Raw genomic sequence first — 17,159 nt, forward strand, 5'->3', positions numbered from 1 at the left:
TCACATCAGGACAAAAAATAAATAAATAAATAAACAGAGAATTTTCAGATATTGTACCCATATAGAGGGAGTTAAATGGTGTTAGACTGTTAGGTCATGTCCCTTCCTGATTTCAGAGGCCGCTGGCAGCCAAGAACATGACAGCATCCTCGTCGGAATTGTACAAGCTAGATGAGTACCGAATCTCATTTAACCATAGGAGGCCGCTTGCACAGTTGCACCATTAAAACACATCTTACAATTCTAACCTGACACGAAAATCAAACGTCTGCTAAAAAGGATTTCGAAGCTCAACATTAATATATATTTACATATTTTCTAGTATATATTGTATAAATAAGCTTTTCTCTCTTAATTGGCTCCAGAACAAAGATTAGACAATTTAAGATGCCTATTAGCGGGTGCAACTAGGGGAGGGGGGGGGGGGGTCGGGTCCAACCCATGGCCTGGCCGATTCAACCTGCAAGGCTGCAATTTTATTTTGACTAGGTTTGGATTTTAGACTCGGGCTGGGCGTGGAACAAAGTTTGGGCTTTATTATTTTTTGAGCCAGGTCCGGGTGAAGTGCTTAGATAACCGAAACCCAACCCTAATTTATCTCAAACTGAGCCATATATACATATGTTTATATTAAATTTTAAGGTATGCTAACAAACTCAAGCCCACCCGAGACCTGAACCAAACCCGAGTGCATTAAATTTCAATTCAGGCCAAGCCCAAACTGGACAGTTCAACCTTTATTTCGGATTTGGGCCCAAAACCCAATTGAAAGTATTGAAATCTTGACATATTTAGGCTATGCTTGGTTCAACACTCATTCCTGCTTATTCTTACCCAACATGAAATTCTAAGTAGACCTATTCATGGGCCGAGTGGCCCGACGGGCCGGTCCAGCCCCCAGACGGGTCGGGCCAAAAGCCCAGCCCGCAATAAAATAAGGCCCACAAATGAGCCCTAAGGCCTAATATCCTAAGTAACCCTTCTCATTCGTCTCTTTCCACATTTCCAGTTAGCCAAACTGTCCAATGCCAAACCTCCCTTTTCTTCACATCCTCCTCACACTCAAGCAACCACAGAACTAGCAAACATTCACCGGTGCAACAACTTCGATAGACCGACGATGAGTCTTCTCTCTCTCATACGCAAACTGACTCCTCTTTTCACTGTCAAAATCGCATCTCATCGTGAACTGAGCACCAGCCGGTGAATCCTCTATCTCTCTCTCTCTCACATACACACACGCAAACTCAGCACAGGCGAAAACAGTCAACCGCGGTGAGTTCTTTGTTCTATTAGGTTGGGCTTCAGGCTTTTTATTAGGGCTAGGCTCGGGATTGGGCCTAAAAAAATCATGTTTATGAAGAGTTAAAGCCCGGCCCGACCCAGCCCATGAACAGGTCTAATGTGGTTCATTTTAAAAATTCTTTCCCAAAATTAGTAAGTATTAAAAAATATAAAATGTGGCGTAAAGCAGTGAACCAAACATTGCCTTAGTTTCTCAAACGTGAGATACAGGGAAAAAAAATCTACAAGTATAAAAAACGGGCTAGGATCTTAGCTTCTCAAACGTTTAAAAAAGCTTTTGCTTTTGCACTTTAGATCGTTGATCAAATAACAAAGAATAAAAAAAGGGCTAGGGTCCTGCAAAACTTCGCAATCTGAGAAGTTTCAACTTGTTATCAAGTATAAAAGACGAAACACAAAAGAGCAAAACTTTAAATTTGATGAAGGTCAATCAAACCCGGGAGTAAGTAATCTTAAGGGGTTTAGTGTTAAGCTCCAGATTATTTTATTGGTTTTTCAGATTGCATGGTTTTATCATATTGAAAGCTCACTTTCGTTATTTTCTATTTTTCTTTTACAATTTATGATGTCAAGAGAAAAAAGATGATTAGGCCAAAGGCCAGGTTTAATTGAAGAAGAGAAGGGAAACATTTATACATTTTGCAATTGGTTCATAACTTCATGTTTTTAGCAAAAAATGAACCATAGTAGTTGCTCACTAAATTCTTCAGATGACATATTCAGCAATGACTGCTCAAAAACAGCACCCTGACGGTAAAAACATTAAAAGGCGGGCAAAATTGACGGCGATTCAGGGCAACTTGCTTGGAAAAGATTTTAACCCAAGGGTATCCCATTGGTCAATTGTAGTATTAACATGGGAACCGCAACACCAAGGAAGAAATTCTTTTGTGCAAAATCACCCACACGATGACATGAGTCCATTCCTAAAGAATGGAGAGCCACAGGGAGCCATAAGACCAAGATTCTGCATCACTCTCACCCGCCGTGCACTCGATTCTTTTGATATATCTAACGGGTTCTTTTCCTGACAATACATCTTTAGTTTATAGACGAATGTATGGGAGAAAATATATGTATATTAACATACTAGTGGAACATGTAAAGATACTCACAGGGCTGGTGCTATTTGTCTTAAGTTTTTTCCGAACATCTTTTTGGGTTCTGGTTTTAGAAGCTTCCTCAGCCTTTTCTGCGGTGAAATCCCCACATTTTGTTTTTGTTTGTGAAGTTACAACCTGTAGTCCTCTTGGGACAGCCCTTGCCTGGTATCAAGCTCGTACAAATTGTTGGGATAGTAAGCATTGCAAGTCTAAAATCCAAATGTTTAAGAGAAGAACACATGAAACTCACAGAAGTTTTATCTTTCGACTTTCCAGCAACATGATCAGTTTTTTTTGCTTTTGTTTCCCGAACCCTTTTACCTAGATGTCTCCCCAACGTAACCTGTATCTAAGAAGAAAAAGATACTTTTATATTGTCTTGGTAAATCAAAATAAACACACACACACAGACTCACATGACTCGTACGTTCTGCTCCTTTATTTTTTCTGATTGCCTCTTGCATTGGCTGTTCAGCTTTAGATGGTTTAACCTTTACATGTTCTGCCAAAAAGGATAGCCAATTTCTAGCAACCATTAGATCCTAGTGGATTAATTAAGAGCATAGCTTTTATAAACGATATCCAATATATGCTTTATCTAGTAGAAACTACGATAAATTTCAGTAAAGATGCATCAAAGTTCTCTACAATCCTCACCCCCAAAGAAAAGTTATCATTATGCTGAAGAGTAAATAAACTAATTCAGAGATCAACTGCGTCTGATTCAGATTAAACAGAATACAATGGATAAAAGTCAAAAGGTAGCCCAAAAAAACGATTCCCTATTCACCCCCTTGCTTGGCTAACCCATCAGGAAATGAATTAACAGTTCTCTTCACCCAGCTGTAATGCACCACAATATCCCTACTCAGCCATTTGAATTTTTTCTTCTCATTGTTATAATTCCACAAACCGCTGTCTTCTTCCTTAAGCCACCTAATCACCACCTCCAAGTCACCTTCAAGGACCAAACATCTGATGTTCAACTCACTTGCTCTTTGGATACCTTCCCCAATTGGGCTTGAGAACAAAGCAATGATAGCCCCATCCTCATTCCTGAACACTCCCCTGATCCCAGAAGGCCCTAGGTTCCTTAAGCAGCTACCATCAAAATTCAGTTTTATGAACACAGACGGAGGAGGGGACCAAGAAGGACTAAAGGTCTTCTTACAAAGGGCAGAGGAAGCTACCTCTTTCCAATTTCTTACCAAATCAGCCACAGATTAATCTCAGAACAGTTCTATAGTTTTCAGACAATGTGCCATCCTTAACAGAATAAGATCTAATAAGTTTTCAACGGTTCTTTCCTTGTCTGAAAATATTCGTGAATTTCTTTCTTCCCATAGAGTCCAACACACTGCAGCCCTAATGCTTCTCTACATAATCCTCCCGCTCTTTTTCAAACATCTGACAAAAAAAAGAAGATAACAAGCTTTGGACTCGCCCAGGGGGAATCCAAACACACCCAAAAAGGGAAAAAGCCCACTCCCAAACAGATTTAGCAACCAAACAAGTAACCATAAGGTGGTAACCAGTTTCCCCATCAACTTTACACAAAGTACAACTATTAGGAAGTAAACAAGAGTTGGGTCTTTTTTTCTGAAGTAGGTCATTTGTGTTAATTCTTTTTAGGAAAGTTTCCCAACAAAAACTACCAACCTAAGGAGGAATGGGCCTACTCCAAATTTCTTTAACCGGGAAAGACAACCCAATAAGATCGTAAGGCTGAGTCCATGTGCACACTTAGATGGTAATATTCCAACAAAATCTATCAGTTGAATTTTTTTTTTCTAATTATCCTAATCAATCTGCTGCAATCATGATTGAACCATTGGCCCGTAAACTGCAATCCACAGCATATAGATCCCTGATTTGCTTTGAAACATACAGATGTTAATAGTAGAAACTAAGCCTATGCAGAGTTGCTCACCCATAAAATATAATTATCCATCTGGTTTGGTTTCATAAACAGAGCTGCCACAAGGTTCTGATAAGGCTATTCATGGGCCAGTGGGAGGTTAAGTTGATTTACTGAACTTGCGCATCTCCACCTGAGAATTACTGATGTGAAGAATCACTGTATTCCAAAAAATAAAATAAAATAACTGATGAAAGTTATCACTATACAACATTGAATCCTGTAGGCCCCAAAAGTTGACTGGTAATCCTCGGACTAGAACAAACCAAGATGATGTGAAGTGCCTCAACCTGTTGATCACAGATTGAAGCCCATCTTTACATACTGAACCACAGCCCCATGAAGAGTTAGTTGTATCAGCAGAAAAGTCCAGCCACAACTAAAATCAATGTTTTAAAAACCTAACCAGATGCCGAATTGCTTTTGCTGCTGGGTCACAGTTCACTGTTTCAACTGTCTGGATTAAATGGGTCAGACCATGCCACACCAGCAAGTCTGTATATACATATAAAATGTATATCAGTGTTGAGTGTTTTAAAGGGTGTGGGAGACATGCCAGGAGGCACACCTCCAGGAGAGGCACCCCCAAAATGCCTTGAGGTGTATGCCAGAGGCACCGACACCTCTGAGGTGTATGCCTAATATGCTTTTTTCACGAGGCATGCTAGAGGCGTACGCCTCATGCGCCTCATTTAAAAAGACAAAAAAAAAAAAAAGAAAGAAAAAAAAAGGAAAGGAAAAGAAAGGGTAGGGATGTATCAGATATAGGCATATCCCAATTTGATTTGTTAACATTCAAATCCAAATCAGATCATATCTAGTAAATTCGAGTCGAATTTGGATTATAATCGGATATTAAATAGTACAAATAAATTAGACTAAAAATTAACAAAATATTATATATTATTAATAAGATGAGCTAAAATGACTAATAATATATTGTATGAACAAAAAGAAATGAAAATTACTTGTATAAAACTTGAACATATGACAATTGAGTGAAAATAGAACATTAAGACCAACTCCAATGATAGATATATTATAATTTTTAAGTATATATGAGCGTATATATTTAAATCAAATCAGATCGGATAGGGGTAGATCCACATTTGATCCAATAAACGGATCGAATTCGAATTCAGAATCAGATAATCGGATACCGTTTGCAGCCCTAAGAAAGGGAAGGGAAAGAAAAAGAAACGAAAAAAGAGAAAAAGAAAGAAGAAAGGGAAAGGGAAGGGAAGGGAAGAAAAGATAAAGGGTAAAGAAAGTGGGTCAAGGGCTAAGCATCTAAGCCCCTGGACCCCTTGGCTAGGGGGCTTCACCCCCAAACCCCCTTTTAACTAGTGCTATGCATCTTCATTCTTCTTAATATAAAAGATTTTTAATAAAAAGAAAGAAAAATGAGATTCTTTTGCATCTTCTTCATCCTCATCCCCCCTCCTCTTACGTTCTGAACTACACCTCACGCCACTAGGTAGTGGAAGTGGAGCGTCTCCGCCTCGCCTCTGCATTTTAAAACATTGATGTGTGTTTATGTGTGTGTGTGTGTGTGTGTGTATTGTATAGGTATGTATAAACACTATTTTATCAAAAAAATGTATAATTATTTTTGAGATGTAATATATGTATATATAAATATATTTTATGTTTATTTATATTTTTAATCCAGTTTTAAAATTTTTTATTTGTAAAAAATGTTAAAAATTTGAGGCCCAAAGAAAGGGGGTTTTGGCAAAAATAGCAGGGCAACATCTTGGGATGCATAAATCTAAAAAAGTTACCCAAAATAAAATAAATAAATAAAACCACCCCAATCGGATATCTGAGTGCAAAGTTATGGCCCCCAAAAATTTGCACATACATTAAATGTACAACTTGTGACCCGGTGACCAGGTCAAATGGGTCAACAGTGGAACCGCCTAGGTCAGACAATTTTTTACTAGGTCAACATTTTTGGACCAATTGGAGAGTTTCAGCAGAACCAGACCCAGAATTAAGGCCAAGTGACGGTTTGAAAGGTTCAACCAGCTTGGTCAACAGCAGGTTGAAAACACCAACTAAAATATTACATGGGATCAACCAATGAAATGATTTTAGGCTCCAACATTGAGCATCACAGATTATTCAACAATGGCCAGCAATTCTTTGGAACAGAAGGATCTTTGAAAATAATCAAAGACCATTCAAAAGGATATGCAAGGACATCGATAAACACACATTCAGTACTGGTCAAAAAAGACTTCAAGGATATGAAAAGGATTGAGTTTGAAACACAAGCAGTTTGTTGTGTTCAATTTTACTTGTTCTTGTATTTGTTCTTTTGGCAACATATGCATGTAGCTGCATGACTCATCCTACGTTTTTATACATCCTTATTATACATATATTTGATAAAATTTTGTTGTTATCTATAAAAAATATGAAATAATAGAAGGTTGATTCCATTTTTTTTTGCAAGTACTTTGTGGCAATGGCGGATTGACTAAGATGAGCACAATTTGATGTGTAGTAGTCTATATAATAATTTTTCCTTCTAGTGAATCTGGAAATGTAGATAAAACCAACATCATGTTTCCTGAATTAGCATCAGACATATCAGTATATTATGGTGGGAGGGAAATGAATATGTGGGGTTCTTAATCTGGCTAGCTTCCTATGCACATACCAAAATCACACAATGCAACTCAATTAGAGAGATATTGTAGTGGAAAGGGACTCAAGAGTAGTTTGACTAGCTACAAGTATAGCAGTCTTGGAACTTAGCAGAAGAGGAATTAAATGAAGTGAGATAAGGAGCCTTTACATGGATCCAGAGATTGGCAAGACAGAATATAACTAGAGACGGTCTGTATTTGGGGGAGGTCTATTAATTAGAGACTTTATTGTATTTCAAATAAAGAACTGGAATCATTGGGGTCAGGTCAGGAAGCTAGGTCTGAACTAAAATGATATATGGCGTACTTAGCTTATCCTAAACTGTGTACCACATTACATAATTCTTTATTATTTTTTTTTTTTTTGAGAAGTTATCAATCAAAAAAATATACACAAGAAATAAAGAGATTGCCAATTTAAATGCAGAGACAATTGTACAAAAAAAGGCCATTAACCAGGCTGGTCCTTGCCATCTAGGGTCCTGGGAGGCATGTACAGGATATGTAATCATTATACAACAAATTGTTTATAAATATTAGCTGAATGGCTTGCGCGCGCGCGCGCGCGTGTGTGTGTGTGTGTGTGTGTGTGAGAGAGAGAGAGAGAGAGGAAAAGAAATGGACTAAAATTTTGTGATGGTCATCACATTGACATGAGACCAAGCAAATATCAGCATTTTAAGGTAATAATATAAGCATCTAATCACCTAGGCTGTGTTTGAATTGGAGCATAAATGGAAATGCAGAATAGAAAAAGATTCCCGAATTTGCCACTTTCTGTGTTTAACTGTTGGATAAAATGTTGAGCCAAGCAGTGTTAGCACTTGGGAGCAGTCTTTTTCCCCACAACTCCTTCAAGTGGATCATGGATCTTTGGGAGGGGGTAGTCATTTTGGAAGGTACCAATTTATTGTTTTCATCCTGCATTACCACTCAAAAGATAAATATGAAGTGAGCCTGAGATCAAAGCATTGACTTACCTTTAGTTTCTTTATGATTTTGCTTCTCTGTTTTACAAGATTTGACAGGAGAAAGAACCTATTGTCATAGCCAACATATAGGAAAACCAATTAAAATAATGTTATTGAGATTGCCTGAGATACACCACTAATCAAATCATGAGACTTTCTTGCTAATAAGCAACAAAAAACCTACATGTTCAAGTGCTTTCTGGAATGCTTCCCTGCAACTTCCATTATTTTGCTTGAGAATCTGAATGGCATCAACAAGAACAGCATGGTCAGTTCCAAAAAAACGGCAGAACAATGAAAATAACTTTCATACAGAAGGTATAATATATTAACACTCACATTCTCAAACTCAGAACAGCATCTAACAGAGTCGACGTACATGCTTTTTCAGACAGAAGAAAATGCAAACAATTTAGAAAGCCATACAAATACGCAAGCCAGTGAAAACAAGAAAAATTAAAGAAAGGACAAAGATCACTGACTAATCATAGCTTCCATAGAGTCGAACAAGAACTTCACCCGGTAATTTATTGTTGGTCTTCTTACAACTTCCACTCACAGCTTTCTCGTCAAAAACCTAGAAGGGAAAGAAAATACATATAAAGGTGTCCAGGGACAAATCAACATCAGAAATCTTCCATTAGTAAACACATCTCATACCTGTGCAGGCCACCATAAACCATGATGGATTTCAACCCACACAACATCCCCTAACATGAGCCGCCCCCCTTGCAATTGATCAACATCGGATTCCTCTTCAAGATCTTTGTTGGCATGATTTCCAACACCTTGAATTTTACCTTTCATAGTTTGGTGCAGCTTTGCAAATCTCCTGATAGCAGCCATGTAGAAATGAAAGAACGTCCATTGTCAGTCTTTGTCACTGTTATTGAAATACCCAATTAAATGAGAAAGGACTGAATTTTCAACAAAGCTTGACTGTATTACTATTACATAACTTGATGAAAGTTAACAATAACAAAAGTTATGAGAGAGAGACCAGACATTAACTAATTGTGAAGAAAAGACAAAAACAAGAAATTAAAAGAGATACATGTAACAACTTTTTCTAGTTCATAGAGCAAAAAAAAAGGTGAAAGAGATACTGCTCTTGTACAAAAAAGAGCAATATCAAAACTGAATTAATTATCCAAGCTAAAGGGGATTGAAATTAATCTACACCTTAATTTTGATACATTATCAGGGTTGGTTGCCTTTTCTTGGTTGACATATATCTGAATGGAGACCGCAAGGTTTGGTGGGATAGGGTCTAGATCCCACTCCAGCCCCTCAAGGTGAGCCTACCAATGTCTTAAGAAATGCTCATGTGGTGAAGCATGCCGGATGCTTTCCTTTTTTTTTTTTTTTTTGATAGATCTGGATGTTTTCCTTGTTGCAACAAGCTCTACCCAAATTCCTTTGACAGCATTTGGGTAGGGATTCTAAAATTCCATATCAAAAAAATCTTGGCAAATTTGGCAATTGGGGTTCTAATGATTTGACCAAGTTAACAACAGAAAAATCTAAGAACGAAGTTGTAGAAAAGTTAAAAGAATTTGCGTGGATGGTACAATTCAATATAAAGTCTGTTGAATCTAAACCAAAGGTCTTGAACTCTCATTAGAACAGTTAGCAAAAATGGGCCCTAGTTTCTTTTAAGTTTTGTCTTATGCTTATTTTCTTTCAGCTATGGGCCTTAGTTATGAGCCTCTTAGTTTTATTAATTCTTTAGTGATGGTTGCCCCATTAAGGGCATCCAGGGAATTGCACTCAGTTTAGAATTCAGAAAATAAAAGATATCTTGGGAAGCTAGAGACAGGATTGAACTCTTCTCTTCTCTCTTCCCTTCTGTTCTCCTTCCTTCTTCTTTCACAAACTTCTCTTTCTTCTTTTTTTTTTCTATATTTTCTGAATTATTGCAGGTGTGTTTCACAACTTGGTATCAAAGTAGGTTCTCACCTTCAACACCTTTCTCCTTTCTTAGCCCATACACAGTGTGTATGGAGAACTGATCGGCTGATCAATTAGCAGCTTAACAGTTTATGTAGCCCAGTTAGGGGGTTTTTGGGAGATGTTTTGCGGAGACTTTCAACCTTAGTTGAAGCTCAAGGCAGGTTCTTGGAAAAATTTTTCTAGAAACTCTAACTAACTGGAGAAACTTTGTCACAGGTCCTAGAGACACTTTGAAGCTGGCGCTTGGGGATCAAAGGGAGCTCTTTGATTTTTATTAAGGGCAATTTGTGTTGGAAAGAGTTCTGCAACATTTGGAAGGAGCAGTTTAGTTTTCTCTCCCAAAACCCTAGTTTTGGGTGGTTGAAGAGTAGTTCATTGCTTGGAATAGCAAATCTAGCTTAGTAAAGCCCTAATTTGATTTCCATTTGCATCTGCTCACTTAATGGAGCAACCTGGAGGAGAAACCAAATATCCCATAGATTACGGGTTTGGAAACTACAAAAGGCTATAATTTAGCTTAGTATTTCAATAAAGCACTTGAATGTCCTATCTCATTTAATGTGTGTGTTTAAGAGAAAGAGATAAAAATGTTTTTTTTTTCAAAAAAAAACTGACCAAGAAACATTGCAAACAGTTATTTATTTAGGGTGCGTTTCGTTAGAGAGAATAGGACCCTAGAATCGGAATCGGAATGGGTCATTCTGATTCCTACGGTTTGGTTGAGTGGAATGGGAATCCCATTCCAATTCTTGCTGGAATGGGGGAATGGCCATTCCCGACCCCACCCCAAGGAATGTGATTCCCATTCCAGTCCATTTATTTATTTATTTTTTTGACAGAAAACACCCTATTCGATTCCAACCCTTATTCCATTCAAGTTTCAAGGTTGTGTAAGCAACTCCTTCAACCTCCATACTACCCGCTACGGCGCCGCAGCCACCACCATCGACCCCATCTCTGATGAAGTAAGACAACCGTCAACCAACCCCATCTCTGATGAGTTAAGACCGTCGTCGACCATCCTTCGTCCTCTCCTCCTCCTCCTTCTTCTTCTTCCAAATCAGCCACCACCATTGCCGCTGCCAATCCCATCTCTTCAATTTCTGGATTTCTGTAAATATCAGAAACCAGAGAGTAGAAGCATGATGTACGAACACTATGTGAGAATGGAATTAAGGAAGTCGACGGAGCAAAGAAATTCATTAAGGAAGAGAAGTTTCAGGTCGTCGATCTCAACGACATGTCTATGGAGTCCATCCCCAATCCGTCTCTGAATCTCGCCACTATCAGCAACCTAGATATTTCTGCTATCTACAATTTTTTATTAGTCTCTTGGTTTCTATTTTTCTTAGCTCTTGGAGTCCTTTTTATCTCCACATATCAAATCTAAATGCAGTAAATGAGTCTCAGATTGTATGGCTTCTGGTTCTTCTACTTTCCTGAAATTATCCTTTCCTCTTGGCTTCATACACTCTACAGGTCATCCAATAATATTATTTTATTTCTTTGTTGTATTTTAATGTAAATCCAAGCATGTCTATAAACAGAAAATTTTCTAAACATGCCTCTTCTTCAGTTATCTTGCTTTATTCATAAATTTAATTTATCTTTTTTTTTTTTGCAATGTTAACAAATCATTCCAATCATGTCATTAATGTTGTGTCAAATGTTCATTCTTCTTCTTCTTCTTCTTCTTCTTCTTCTTCTTCTTCTTCTTCCGGATTACTCTGTTTCTTCACCAATACCATTGAAGTTGTTTTAACAGGATCAAAGTTGGAAATTTAAGATGATTCCCATTCCAACTTCTGGTTGAACCAAACAGCAATGGTCGGAATCTGATTCTGATTCCTGATTGAACCAAACAGGCACCAGGAATTGGTGATTCCAATTCCTAGAGATACCAATTCCGATTCTGATCCTGCTCAAGAACCAAACGGACCCTTATTTATTTTTTGGTGACAAGGTACACTATAAATTTCATTAATGCAAAATGAAAAGGCTTTCAGGTTGTACAAAGGAAATTTACAAAAGATGCATCCTTGATCCCTATACCCCCTCACCCCCTGGCTATTAATACAAATACTTTCATACACAAAAAAAGATTTGTAATCTCTTCCTTTGAAGAGTTTGTGTATATTAATCATGAATTCAACTTCCTAACTAACTTTGAGTATACTCTTCATTTGGATAACTCTATTGTTTCTTTCTTGCCAAATTGTCCAAAAGACTGTTGCAGGTACTGCATTCCAGATGACTTTTCCTCATCTACATAAACCTTCCATCCCCCACTTCAAGAAGCCCTAAATTGATGTAGGGAAACGTCCTTTGAGAGCAAATATCTTCAAAACCCAAAACCATATTGAGTAAAAGAAATTGCAATGTAGTAAAGTATGATCATCCAACTCCATATTCATCCTTATCCACTACCATCCCTCTCACCATCAGACTGTCCCTTCTTAATATCTTATTGAAATATGCTCCCAAACAAAGATAGCTACATTCAAGGGAACAATTTGCTCCAAAGCACATTAGTGGGGATTTTGCGACCATCTTGCTGTATCACCTGGTTGTAGAAAGATTAACAAAAAATTGACCCGAATGCTCCCAAATCCATACTCTCTTGCCCTCGTTGTTGATGTCTTCTTGGGTGCCATGTAGCATTTACATTAGGTCCATCAGAGGTTCTACTTCCCAATCATTAAGCTGCCTCCTAAACTGTGGGAAGTCAATACCCTTGCTCCATTATTTTCTGATAAGTAATCAGACACCCAAGCCTCACTGCTTGCTGCCACTCTGCCAGCTCATAAAAAGATGGAAAAATTCCTGCATAAGGTTTTGTTTGCTATTGCTGTACATCTCCTCATGTACATCCTTTCCCCTCTTGCAATTAAGGTTACAGTTCTCTCAAAAAAAAAAAATCCTGCAATGGTCTTTCTCCACACCATTAATCCTTCCCAGAACTCACCCTATGCCCATTCTCCTCTTCATATCTTACACCTTTAATAAATCCCCTGCAGCTTTCTCTATTCCCTTCCAATCTCCAGTTGTGAGTGGGAGTAAATAGGTTGTGAGCAAGAGGTGGAAGACCTTACATATTTGGGTTTACCTTTGTGTCTGTGTGTGGGTGGGTGGTGGTCGTGGGAGGTGGGGATCCAAACTCTGAAAGTTTCTAGTATCCAGTTTTGAAAGATTCACAACAAGGGTTACAAATCTACCTTCAAGATTCTTGTTAAGGTTACCAATCAATCAGAGAAGATAATGAAGAATTTCCTGTGGGAACCGAAATATCAAGGAAAATCATAGTTAAACCCAAATAAAAATAAAAATAAAAAAACAAAAGAGAAATACTTTTCTTGAAGAGTATCACTAAGTTCTTTGAATCAGCATCCTGGTTAAAATCAATGCCACAAAAACCATCCTCAACAATTACTAATTTGTGACCAACCAGTGTTCTGTATGCATGCAGAAGTTAGAAACCACATTGAACAAAATAACAAAATAATAAGTTGTATGCAATTGGATCTTTCTTTAAATCCTATCTCAGTCACATAACTGTTATATCCACATCCTTGTACATCTTCTCCAGTACATGATTTCAATTATATTAAAGTGATTCCATTGCTGTTTACAAAGAAAATAAATTATATTTATCTAACTGAAAGGGTAAAAACCAGAAATATATAAGAACATTAAAATTTGAAACCAGAAACATTACAAATATGGTGGCAATCTATTCACGAAATCTTAAAAATGTCACCCTAATCAACCAATTTAATTTTCAACAACTCAACTGTTAAAATAATTTTCACCCTATGACCTCATTTCAACTCCTAGAAATTAAACCTTCAGATTGTAAGCAACTTAAAATTGAGATTGTTCTACATCTTCTTAACTGAACCAATCCATTGGTGTTGGAGACTGATGGGTCTCAATTTTTGGCATCTTATACATTAAAAAAATCATATGACATAGGTTTTCTCTTTCTTGGGACAAAGTTTTCCACTCTAACCTATATTTTCATAAAAAAAAAGGGAGAGAAAAATAAACAAATTTCTTCCTCAGGAAGAGTACCCTAAAAAGAGCAGAGAAGCGTAATATCAATCTACATATTTGTCGGTTGTGCATTTGTCTATACCTTCTACCTAATCACGAAACAGCTCTGGCTTGTGCAGTAATGACCAAGGGTATGCCACCAAGCCAAATGCAAAGAAGTGTTAAGCAGGAGAACCTATTAGCTAGGGAAGAAGATAACAGCGTCGATCTGAACCTTCAAGGCTTAAACTTCTCTCAACAGAAGTCGAGACCCAGAACAAGCATTTGAAGCAAAACACAACTCATATATCGAATAGATAAGAAATGCCTCGTGAAAACTTAACAAACAGATTCCAATATCAAATGGTATCCTCTAATGTTAGCTAATAACTTTAAACCATAAACCAACTAATATATCAACCTCTAACCATCCTGCACTAACATGCAAATGCTTGAATCACCAACTGCAACAGCGAGAGAAGAACAGAGCTACCCAAATAAATGGAGTGTCCAGTCCACAAGTAACAGAAGTATCTCGCGACAGAGCCGCTGAGAGTAGCCCGGAGCTCACGAACGAACCACTGAAAGCAGCTCGCGCGGCCGGCGAGAAACTTTGCTTTTTCACCGAACCACAAATCTTTACGTTTTCAAATTTTAAAACCGGCACAGCACTGTTTGATTTGACGGATCAACGATTACGGTGGATTCCGTTTAAATGCTTCTTCTACTTTTCTCGAAATCCTGAAGCGGAAAAGCGCCGCTGACATCACATCCTCGTGTTTTTCTGTCTCCGGCCTTCTGCTCTGTTTGCGCAGATCAGCAGATCCAAGTCGTTCAACCGATGTCCTTCTGATGTTGTGTTTCGACAAACACGAATCACTAGTATTTCTACTCCCGTTGCCGTAAGATCAAAATCCAGAAAGCGTATCAAACACCATCTTATTCAGAATCCAACGGTTGCGAAGTTTCACATTTTTTAACAAGGTTGGTGCGTGGCGTGCTCCATCATAATTTCCTGAACGGCTCATGTTAATAAATAATAGCCCATGAAATAGTAGTAACTGGTCGCTACTACATTTGAGCTCTCTCTTCTTGAACGGTTGAAATAAAAGAAAAAAAAAAAAAAACAGCATTAATTCATACAGAGAAGAACAGCAAAGCTATGTGAAATCTCTTGAATCAGGTTGGAAATTTTCTTCCATCTCTATTTAGTTTCAACTATCAAGTTTGTTTGTTTTTCTTGGGGGCAATTTTTTTCTTCTACGCAGTAAAGGATAAACCCTAGATGTTTGAACTTCTGATATTTTTATTCTTTTACTTGAGAATTTATCATTATCATATCGGTTCCATTGAATCGTATGAAGAGAGTGGAATCTAGGGTTTATAAATTTTGTAATGCAAAGGGCTCTGATTATTCGTTTTCTTGTTTTAATATTGCTAGGAGAAGAGAAGAAAGGGGGCAAGATAGAATCTTGTGGTCTAAAGCAGCTGTGATGGTGGATTTATGGGTGACTCTGTTGGGGGCGGCGATTCCTGCTGTCGTCGCAGGCCAAGCTCTGAGAATGAAGAAGAGGCGATCAGAGGAGCAGAGGTTGAATGGTACAAGGGGGCGGGAGAAGAGCTCCGACGATATATTCGTCTGTGAGAGAGTATGCATGTCGAAGAGGATGCTGAAGAAGGTTGGCGCATTCTCCAAAGACCCAACTCCTGATACTTGCGTCACCGTCTGCGGTTTATCGGCGCTCGATGCCTGCACCGATGCCTGTGCTCGCACTGTTTGCGTCAACCAACATCAAGTGCCTAATTGGAATGATATTTGCCTCCGGAGGTGCCAGAGCGAATGCCTTAAATTCTCTTCTTCTTCGTCTTCCTCTTCTTTATCATCTTAGACCCTTTTCCTGTAATTTTTTTTATCAAATTCTGGAAGTTGTTTTGCTTAACTTTGAGAAGAAATTTAAGTTTGATGGTTGTCATTTGGACATTGGAAACGACAGAAATCTCCTGTAAATTCCCTGGTAGGACGTTCATGTAAGGCTTTGGAATTTGGATTGGGTCAACTAGAGAAAGAGGAGAGCAATTAGAAATGAATTCTCTCACGTCATCGAAGAAACCCAGTAAAAAAATCATCAGCACTCATTTTTTTCACAATAAAACTGCAATGAAAAAAGCGATCGACACTCCACTTACGAGTAAACGACTGAAAGGAATCTGGGGCAAGTCGGCAACCATGACAGGTGGTCAGTTCTGCTTTCTACGACGGGCATACACGAGCGGCATTCTGAATTCCTACCTGAGATGGGTAACTATGCTGCTCTTCCGGCGAAGGATTCTGGGGCGGTAATGTTTAAATCGAAGGGAATTCGGAATTGGTTCAGTGGTTCTGAGAACCAACACAGACGAGTTTGATTCCTAGTGCAAATCCTGTTAAAGTATTTGGATTTTGGGTGCAAATGATAGGTTATGGTAGGCCAACAACCACCATTTGAATGTGTTTGAAATATAGAAATTCTGCGAAAATCTCTGTTTTGTTTCAAATTTTCCCATCTGCTGCTTTTTGAAATAAAAAAGAGAGACATACAGACAAACCCATCACCTTGCAAAGTAATTTGGGCAACGGTTCTCAAACGCATCTAATTAATCGGCTGGACAATGTTGCTTCTCACTTGCTGTTAAGTGGGTTTATTAGAGTTTAAAACGATGGAGAGTTTAGAGTTCTACGGTTAATCATCTGGGGACACAGGTCACTTGAAGTCGAAGAATTCCTGCGCAAATGACTGTATTCGCACACTCAATTGGTGATGAAAGGTGATTTGGTACGACCTACCAACAAGAGGATATGTGGGCACGATCAGATCAAGGTCTTGCCCAATTGGAGTTTGGATTGCCCTTCAACTAGGAGTAGTCAGATCGTGCGCCATCAATTGAGATTATGGCATTTTCAATGTCTAGTCAAGAATTTTTGTGTAAATATAGGGCGTTAAACTGGTTGGTTCTGTATATTTTTAAAAAACTAAAGATTCCAATTCGATTTTGGTCAACTAATATCGAAAACCAACAGTTGGCAAAACCAATTGATATATATATATATATATATATATATATACTAGTGGAATGGCCCGTGCGATGCATGGGATATTTGATATTGATGGTGATGTTTGACTATGTTATATATCAGGTATAGATTTGTAATTTATGTTATTTTCTTCATTTTATGTGTTTT

General features: G+C 38.0%; 1 protein-coding gene and 1 pseudogene across 17 annotated transcripts; one reads left to right on the plus strand and one right to left on the minus strand.

The window, feature by feature from the left end:
* Positions 1 to 1,873: 1,873 nt before the first annotated feature.
* LOC148850652 (uncharacterized) lies at positions 1,874 to 16,471 on the minus strand. Of its 16 annotated transcripts, none has more exons than XM_088945019.1 (11): positions 16,127 to 16,437; positions 14,382 to 14,954; positions 8,615 to 8,786; positions 8,437 to 8,531; positions 8,294 to 8,336; positions 8,139 to 8,195; positions 7,964 to 8,021; positions 2,825 to 2,910; positions 2,659 to 2,751; positions 2,421 to 2,570; positions 1,874 to 2,332 (listed from the first exon to the last, which is right to left on the minus strand). In XM_088945019.1, coding segments are annotated over exons 2-11 (885 nt in total). In that variant the 5' UTR covers positions 14,384 to 14,954; positions 16,127 to 16,437; the 3' UTR covers positions 1,874 to 2,203. The 16 variants fall into 16 exon arrangements, with proteins under 16 accessions (XP_088801145.1, XP_088801143.1, XP_088801141.1 ...); XM_088945017.1 differs by having other exon boundaries at positions 14,433 to 14,954; positions 16,127 to 16,405; XM_088945015.1 differs by having other exon boundaries at positions 2,659 to 2,757; positions 14,433 to 14,954; positions 16,127 to 16,405.
* LOC148850653 (uncharacterized protein At5g64816 pseudogene) lies at positions 14,986 to 15,927 on the plus strand (annotated as a pseudogene). The gene is made up of 2 exons (XR_016099309.1): positions 14,986 to 15,122; positions 15,381 to 15,927. The product of XR_016099309.1 is annotated as an uncharacterized protein At5g64816 pseudogene (transcript).
* Positions 16,472 to 17,159: the final 688 nt, after the last annotated feature.

This window comes from Nelumbo lutea, chromosome 5 (genome assembly GCF_056320005.1).
Source record: "Nelumbo lutea isolate HS-2025 chromosome 5, American lotus-T2T, whole genome shotgun sequence".
NCBI lineage: Eukaryota > Viridiplantae > Streptophyta > Magnoliopsida > Proteales > Nelumbonaceae > Nelumbo > Nelumbo lutea.